The sequence below is a fragment of the Rhinolophus sinicus genome, chromosome 17 (genome assembly GCF_057876585.1).
Source record: "Rhinolophus sinicus isolate RSI-liver-muscle chromosome 17, RSI-T2T, whole genome shotgun sequence".
Lineage (NCBI taxonomy): Eukaryota > Metazoa > Chordata > Mammalia > Chiroptera > Rhinolophidae > Rhinolophus > Rhinolophus sinicus.
In genome coordinates, this window is record NC_142517.1 from 56,178,558 (window position 1) to 56,187,600 (window position 9,043).

The 9,043-nt window shown below is 45.9% G+C and overlaps 1 protein-coding gene across 1 annotated transcript; it reads right to left on the reverse strand.

Moving 5' to 3' along the window:
- Positions 1-4,954: 4,954 nt before the first annotated feature.
- LOC148754788 (large ribosomal subunit protein eL22) lies at positions 4,955-5,440 on the reverse strand. Its single transcript, XM_088793703.1, has one exon. It carries the CDS (start codon positions 5,416-5,418, stop codon positions 5,032-5,034), a length of 387 nt encoding a protein of 128 aa, XP_088649829.1. The 5' UTR covers positions 5,419-5,440; the 3' UTR covers positions 4,955-5,031.
- Between the last annotated feature and the right edge of the window lie 3,603 nt (positions 5,441-9,043).

A 9,043-nucleotide genomic window follows, 5' to 3' on the forward strand; every position in this document is an offset into this window, starting at 1 on the left:
TAGCTGGACTTCTGACATAGATGAAAGCCTCATGATATTGAGACTTTCTGCTGGCATGTGCAGCCAATGTGCTGTGTTTGTCCAGCAGGGCATGGTGCCAGTGCAGCCGGCACTTCCTGTGCTCAGAGCTGCCCTAACCTGGGCAAGCCCCTGCCCTGCTCTGGCATCGGGCGGACTCTGTTAAAGGACGGAGCTGGTCTCATGTCTCATAGGGCCCTGCCAGGGCCAGAGCTCAGTCTCTGGCTCCACTACACTGTCTTGAGCACCAGGAGGCGGATGGGCCGACCCCAGGACCTTCTTGAGCTGGTGTTGATGCACAGGCTTGGGTGTATGTGCTAAGAAGGTGACGGCCGCTCTTCCCACCATGCTTCACTGTGCTTCCTCCTTACATGCCACCATCCAGACACATCAGAAGACAGGTCAGTTCAGGATTCTCTCCACACCACCAGGATACACCTCATTTGTTCCAGTCCTGAGCTTGGTCCATTCTATCTGAAAACCATCCCAGGCAGATTGAGAGAGGGACGCTCTAAATACACTCTGCTCTGTTTAATCCCACTCTTTTTTGCATTTCTAAAGTCCCTTCTGTGTGTGGGGGGGTGCGAGTAGGGGGAGGGGGCAATGGGAGGGAATGTAAAATGGCTGACAGAAAGCATGCCAGAGATGGGATTCTAACATCTCACTAACAGGTTGGGAAACTGAGGCCCAAAGGGGGAGAGGAGTTGCTTGAGACTATGTGGAGAGTGTCTGGGGGCAGGCTCCCTCCAGTTTGTCACACACCCAGTCCTAGAAGGCTTGTGGGGACAGAGTCCCAGAGAGCAGTTTCCAGGCTCTCGGCCTCACGTGGAAAGGTGCTGGCTCGGGTAGTAGATGGCCATCAGCTGTGACTAGTTGGCCATCAGCTGTAACCTGTTAGCCATTAGCTACTGATATAACTGCCGTGGCTACGTTGATTGGTTGGTTGGTTGGTTGGTTGGTTGGTTGGTTGGTTGGTTGGTTGGTTGGCAGAGAAGTGGGTGGAGGATTGCGGATCGTGTCACTCCTGCTTCCTGTGTCTCCAACCCCGCCGCCAGCGAGACTATAGTGGTATGACTCCCCCATCTATGGCTCCGTGGGTGTTCCTTTTTGGCCTCACCATATCCTGCGTTCTTGTGCAGGGAGCGGGAGCTGAGACCCTGCATGACACATGGCGTAGCGAGCAGGGTATGATGGTTGCTCCTTTTCAGCCTCCATGTCTCCTGCATTCACCTGCCGGGAGCAGGAGCTGAGTCCCTGCATCACACACACACACACACACACACACACACACACACACACACACCAGCAAAAACAATTGTTTCCATCCATGAGAATTCATTTCACCTACTTCTCCTCTGCATTTTCCATCAAACTTTGGACCCTGCCCCCACCCCAGCTTTTACAGAATCTGCTCGTTCCTGGGTCTTAATGACACTGTGCTCTACTACTGTGCCCTCATTTTACAAATGAAGACCTGGCCTGCATTTTGAAGTGCGTTGCCCAGTATTACATCTTTGGCCAAGGAGCTGGCCTAGAGAAGCCAAGTTCTGGAGACACTTCATGTACCCCCTGCTGCCCAGCCAGGTCAGGCTCAGTGCCTCTGGGTTTCCTACACACCTGAATCCAGAGCCTGGATTCCAGCACTGGATCCACACATGAGAGGGATCCACAATTGCCACAATGTCAGGAGACGTCACTGACTAGAGGCAGAGGGGCTTGGCAGAGACCCCGTAGCCCACGGACCTCCACCTGGGGACTCAGATGCCTTACGGCCCCACAATCTTGGAAACTGTATAACTTCCCTTGTCTCAAGACCTCCGTTTCACTACCCTCGAAGACGCTGCCAGCAACACCACAGACCTTGTCACTGGACGCCCAGAGGCTGGTGGCTGGGGACAGGAGCAGAAGTGGGGTAGGGTAGCGGAGGGGCGCAGTGTCTGCGCACATGTGCATGAATTTTGGAAGCCCTGCAGACAAGGCATACGTGGCAGGAGGAGTTCGCTCCAGGCACAGGGTTCAATGTCATTCTTTTCTGACTCCTGGTCTGGTCCTGGGCTGGGCCCTGTTCGCAGAGACAGAGGGGGACAAAACATGCACCCTCGGCTCAAGAGGCTCACACAGTGTAGTAGGATCGAACATAAGGAAGAGTAACAATCCTGGATCACAGGAAAAAAGTAATCAGAGAAGAAGCCCTCTGAAAGGGGCATAGAATTCTGTGGGAAGATGGGGCAAAGAGAGCCCATGCAGCCTAGGTGGTCTTTGTGGAGGAGGTGACATGTGAGCTGCATTGAAGGACATCCTTCAAAACGTGAACTGTCATATCTCACCTCACCTTTGGAGTAATAAGCCCTTATTTGTGGTAATGGTTAAGAAAATGTACAGTGACAATGCACCTAGCATGGTGTGTGGCACTTAACAGGTGGTCGCTAAGTGTCATGCAGGGAGCTAAGTAGCAGAAGCTGGCCTGGTGTGAAGACCAAGATGTGTCTTTATTAAGGAAAAGGAAGAAGGCTGGGGGGTGAGATTGAAGAGTTGACTTTGGGTTAAATGGTGATGCGCTAAGGAAGTGGCGTTTTTATCTTGAAAGTGATGGGGAGTCATGGAGGGATTTTGAGCAAGAAAGAGACCAGAATTGCTTTTTCAAAAGATCATTTTGACTATAGAATGGAGAAGAGAGTGGATTCGGAGATGAGGAGCTGGGGGTTAGACTAAAACTGGAGGCTGGGTGACCATTTATGGGTCTTTTACCACAGTCCAGGTGTGAAATGACAAGGTCTCAGGCCAACTGTGGCAGTAGGAAGAAGCTGAGGGGACCCACATGGGGGTTGACATTTCTCTGTGGCTGGGCATACTCTCCCTCAGTGTTGGTTTGGGGTTGGGTTTGGGGTGGGGAGTTGGTGTGTTCTTCATTTGAGTGGTTCCCAGAGAAAGCCATCAGGAAGGAAGCCCTGGGGGTGAGCAAGGGCAGCAGACGGGCCAGGAGCTAAGCAGTGGCTGCTCCTGGCTGCATTCTGCTTCTGGCCTTGGCCTCGCTCTTTAGACAAAGTCCTTCTCAGCTGCACCTTGCAAGGTTGAGATAGACTCAAGCTTCGGAAGCCTGGTTTTAGGATATTTGAATGCCTTTCACTGAGCACCCATGACTTGCCAGCATGGGGTATCCTTGAATATTTCTCACAATCACCCTCTGAAGTAGGTTTTATTGTGCCCATTTTCAGATGAGAAAACTAAGGCTCAGAGAGGTCAAGTCAAATCGATGTCCTAAATCGATTCTGAACAAATAATTTACCTTTCATGGTCATTTTGACTTTGGGGAAGAGCCAGAAGTCGCCAGATTCAGTGAATAAGGTGGATGAGGACACACCGTAATGTTTTTATTTGATAGAAATTGCCATATACTAGAAGCAGTGTGTGACATGGAGCCTTTTTGTTGTGATCAAAAACTACAGTGACTGCTGCTGCCGAGTGCCATGCAATGGAAAGGCAGGGATCTTCAATACGGGAAGCAGCACATCGAACCTTAGTAACAGTGTGTGACAAATTTCAGCTTGTTTGGTGCAGTCAGTCGGATGTGAGCTACGGTTGAGAAAAGGTGTGTTTTAAACTGTGCCATAAATCATCCTCCATCATGACAATGCTCCATGTCATACATTGCTTCTGGTACAGCAGTTTCTGTCAAATAAAAACATTACGGTGTGTCCTCACCCACCTTATTCACCGGATCTGGGACCGTGTGATTTTTGGCTCCTCCCCAAAGTCAAAATGATTCAGGAAATCAAGGCAGCCACGACAGTGCAACTAAAGACACTCATGAAAGAGGACTTCCAGAACTGCTTCAGAAAGAGGCAAGAATGATGGGATAAGTGTGCTTGAAGCGAGAGGGAGTATTTTAAGGGGGATTAATGGTAACATGTCTTTTACTGTACTAAGTTGTTTTTAAACATTCATCATATTTTTTTATCACATCTCGTACATGGTGGAAATTGAACAGGAGTTCAGGTCTCTTGATTCCCTGCTCAGTGCTCTTTCCAGAACACAACACTGCCAGTGTTCATCAAGATGGAGAAGCAAAATTCTACAAAATCTTATAAAAAGAGATGTAGGGTTTTTAAAAACAGCATTTATTGCTTTTTAAAAAATAATTACAAATATTATATATAAATTTAATCTATTTACATTGAAAGTAATTGTTGATAGATATGTAATTAATTGCCATTTTATTATTCATATTTTTTATCTTTCCTCCTCCTCCTCCTCTTTCTTTTTCTTCTTCCTCCTCCTCCTCCTCCTCCTCCTCCTTCTCATCCTTCTTGAAGTTCCTTTAACATTTCTTGTAATACTGGTTCGGTAGTGATGAGTTCCTTTAGCTTTTTCTTGCTTGGGAAGCTCTTTATCTGTCCTTCAATTTTAAATAATAGCCTTGGTGTGTAGAGCAGTCTTTGTTGTATGTCTTTGCTTTTCATCACTTTGAATATTTTCTGCCAATCCCCTCTGGCCTGCGAAGTTTCTATTGAGAAAGAAGCTGACAGTCTTATGGGAGCTCCCTTGCAGGTAATTACCTGCTTTTTTCTTGCTGCTTTTAGAATTCTCGCTTTGTCTTTAACCTTTGACATTTTAATTATTATGTGTCTTGGTGTGGGCCTTATTTGGGACTCTCTGCATTTCCTGGACTCATATGTCTATTTCCTTCACCAAGTTAGAGAAGTTTTCCATCATTATTTCTTCAAATAGGTTTTTAATTCCTTGCTCTCTCTTCTCCTTCTGGCACCCCTATGATGCGAATGTGGGCACACTTGATGTTGTTCCAGAGGCCCCTTAAACTATCCTCACTCTTTTGGATTCTTTTATTCTTGTTGCTGTTTTGATTGGGTGCTTTCTGCTACCTTATCTTCCAAATAAATCACTGATTCGATTCTCTGTTTCATCTAATCTACTTTTTTTTTTTTTTTTTTTTTTTTTTTTTGGTTCCTAAGTTTTATTCAAGAACTCATACAAAACATTCCAGAGTAAGGAGTTTTAATCCTCATCTTCCTCCTCTTCTTCGTCCTGGTTAATCTGGAAGTAACGCAATTCGTAACTTTCTTTGCTGTTAGCAACTACGCGCAACCAATCACGTAGATTGTTCTTCTTCAAATACTTTTTGGTGAGATATTTCAAATACCTTTTGGAAAAAGGCACCTCAGAAGTGACCGTGATCTTGCTCTTGCTCCTTTCAATGGTCACAACCCCTCCACCGAGATTCCCAGCTTTTCCATTCACTTTGATTCGCTCCTGAAGAAACTGCTCAAAATTGGCAGCATCCATGATTCCATCTTCTACTGGATGGGTGCAGTCAAGGGTAAACTTCAGAACCTGCTTCTTTTTTTTGCCTCCCTTAGCCACAAGCTTTTTCACAGGAGCCATGGCGGCAGCAGAGACAGAAAGCTCATCTAATCTACTTTTGATTCCCTCTGATGTATTCTTTATTTTACTTATTGTATTCTTCATATCTGACTTGTTCTTTTTTATGTTTCCTATCTCCATTTTTATTTTTCTTATCTCTTTGTTGAATTTCTCACTGAGATCATTGAGCATCCTTATAACCAGTGTTTTGAACTCTGCATCTGGCAGAATGTTTGTTTCCATTTTATTTAGTTCTTTTTCAGGGGCTTTGTTCTGTGCTTTTATTTGGGACATATTTCTTTGTCTCCCCATTTTGGCTGCCTCCCTGTGTTAGTTTCTATTTATTAGGTAGAGCTGCTATGTCTCCCGGACTTAGTAGAGTGGCCTTATGTAGTAAGTATCCTGGGGGGCCCAGTGGTGCAGTCTGCCTTATCACCTCACCTGGGCGCTCCAAGTATGTCCCTAATGAGCCCTTCTGTTGTAGTTGAGTCTTTGTGGCTGTTTGCATGTTAATGGGAGGAACTGACCCTCAGGCTGATTGTGAGGACTGGCCATGACTACAGTAGAGGAGCAGGGATTGACCCTTCAGAGCACAATTTGCTTTAGCAGAGCTCTGGTTCCTGCCCTGTCTGCCCTTTTGGTGTGTCTTTTGTGGAGGTGGTTGGGTGGTGCTCTGGTGTAGTCTAAAGCTGGCCGCCAGGTGTGTTGGTTCTGGTGCTTTTTGGGAGGGGCTTTATTGCAGACCCAGGTCCGCCACTGCCCGTGACGTGCCCTGGCCACTTGATATGAGCTACAAAGTGATCTGCAGGTGGTCTTGGAGGTGCCTGGTTTTGGGAGTGCCTGATTTAGGGGGAGGCCAAGTTGTGAACCAAGGCCATCTGTCTCTAGTGCCAGGCTTGGGACTGCTCAGCAAGTAGTATCGGGCACACCAAGGCAAAACGTTGCTTGTTTGGGGTTTGTGAACCTTCGAGAGGTTTTAGGAAAGTCCTCAACATGAGCCAAGACAGGCCATTTGTATGGGAAAAATCACTGGAAGTGGCTTTGGTGGGCCCGCAAATTGGGTGGGGTAGGGTCTCAGGGAATCACCAGGGCATGGCAAATGGTGTTAGCCAGGTTGATGGCAACTCAAATATGGTGGCTTCCTGCATCTGCACTCTGGGTGAGGGAAAGGCTCAACAAAGGAACAATGGGTCCTACCAGCACTTCTGTCTGGGAAAATGCTCACCCTTCTGCCCTCGCTCAGAAGCCAGACAATTCAGTACCTCCCTATATGTACCTGGTGCCCAGCAATGGAGCTCAGAGTGAGAGAGTCTGTCAGCAAGTAAGTCCATGCATGAGCCCTTTAGAAAGAACGCCTGGGAGTCCAACCACTGTTTGTCTCACTCAGCTACAATCTCTGCTGGTTTTCATAGCCAGAAGTTGTGAGGACCTCTCTTTCTGGCACTGGAAACCTGGGCTGTGGAGCCTGGTGAGAGGCCGGGACCCCTCGCTCCTCGGGGGACATCTGCAGCTGATATCCCTCCCAATTTTTAACCACCACATGTGAGTTTGGGACCAGCCTGGTCAACATCTCTACCCCTCCTACCAGTGTTGATGTGGCTTCTTCTGTATATCCTTAGTTATAGGACTTTTGTTCAACTAGAATTCAGGTGATTATCAATGATGATTGTTCTGTAGTTTAGTTGTAATTTTGATATGATCAGGAAAGGAGGCAAGTACAGCATTTGTTTTCAATCTTAAGAATTCGAACAACCCAATTAAAAATATGGGCAATAGATTTAAATAGACATTTCACCAAAGAAGATACAGTGCGGCAAATAACCACAGGAAAAGACAAGGTATCACTATACAGCTATTAGAATGGCTAAAATTAAAGACTGACCCTACCACATGTCAACAATGATCTTGAGCAACTGGAATCTTCATATACTGTTAGTGAAAATGCAAAATGGTACAACCACTTTGGAAAACAGTTTGTAGTTTCTTAAAAAGTTAAATGTATAGCCTACCATGGGATCTAGCTTTTCCATTCCTTGGTGTCTACCCAAAAGAAATGAAAGCATGTGTCTATACAAAGATTTGTACACAGATGTTCATAGCAACTTTATTTCTAACAGCTAGAAACTGGACATAACCCAATTGTCCACCAATGGAGAAGTGGATAAACAAACACTGGTATATCTATACAATGGAATATTACTCAGCAAACAAAAGGAACAGAATAGTGATATATGCAATAACATGGATAAATCTTAAAATAATTATGCTGAGTGAAAAAAACATATCTTTTTTTTGAAAGAGTACATACTGTATGATTCTAGGAATCATGCATTCTAGAAATTACAAACTAATATATAGTGATAGCACATCTGTTGTTGATTGGGGACAGGACGAAGTTACTACAAACGGCACAAGAGAACTTTTGGACTGATGAATGTGCTCACTGTCTTGGTTTTGGTGATAAATTTGAATATGCTGAAACTTATCCAATGTACACTTCATACATGTTCAATATGTAAAGAAAAAATAATATAGGCTTCTCTGTTACACAGACACGGATGCAAATCCCACATTTAAATCTTAACTCACCAGTTACAGAGGATGGGACCTTAGGCAAGTCACTTAACCTCTGAATCTCAGCAGTCATATGTAAAATGTGGATGATAGTAATTCTACCTTCTTTATAAGACTGTTAAGAACATAGAATAAAATTATAACACAATGCCTGGGACATTAATAAATGTCTTAATAAATATTAATTAACATTAAAGTGCTTCCCACAGCACCTGGCTCCATAAAGTTTCACCATGTCTCCACCCTTACCTTCCTCAGCTTCTGAGTGAGACAGTTCAGCTGGGACTAGATCTCCCCTCTTGTCCCCAAGTGGATGTGGCTGGTGCCACCAAGCAAGTCCTGGAATCAGCCTTCCCTCAAGGTTGTGGCTTAGCCTAAGAGGAGCCTGGCACAGTGGGGTCCCAAACCCTTCCTTTCTCCAAGGCCCTTATGGAAATTTCCATGTCCACAAGTTCTGGACAGCCCTGTAGTTTGTGGGCCTCATTGCTCCCTCCAGGGTGAAGCAAGCACTTTGGAGGAGGGTGGCCCTATTGTCCAGGGGATTCTTTGGCCACAAAGGCCCTGCTGAAGTCTCCACATCCCTGGAACAAAACTGAGACTAGAACTTTCATGAAAGAACAAGGCCTGCTCTGTGTGGCTGCAGCCACTGAAACTTAAGCAGTGGTGGCTTAGACCACAACCCCACCACTAACTTATTCTGGCAACAAAGACGTCCCCCTTTCAGTTAACCTTTCACTTCCTCTGAGTTCCTTGACAAAGGGCTGCAGAGTGTGGGGCTGGGTTGCAGAGTGTAGAATGGGAGGTGTGGTCAGGATGGGGGTGGTGGCGGGGATTAGTGAGCAGGTTTCAGATGCGGTGGAAATAAAGAGAGTTTGTTCAGCTTCTCATGGAAGGTTTGCTGTTTGCCTGGTGGCAGGTGACGGTGCCAGTTTTAAGTATCAGATTGGACCCACAAATGAGCCCTAATGAGCTGAGCTCTAAAGGCCAAACCTCTTCAAAAGGATATCTGTTAGAATTGACTACAGTCTGGGATTTGGGGAATTCTGGATGGGAGGTGGCTCACGTACCCCTA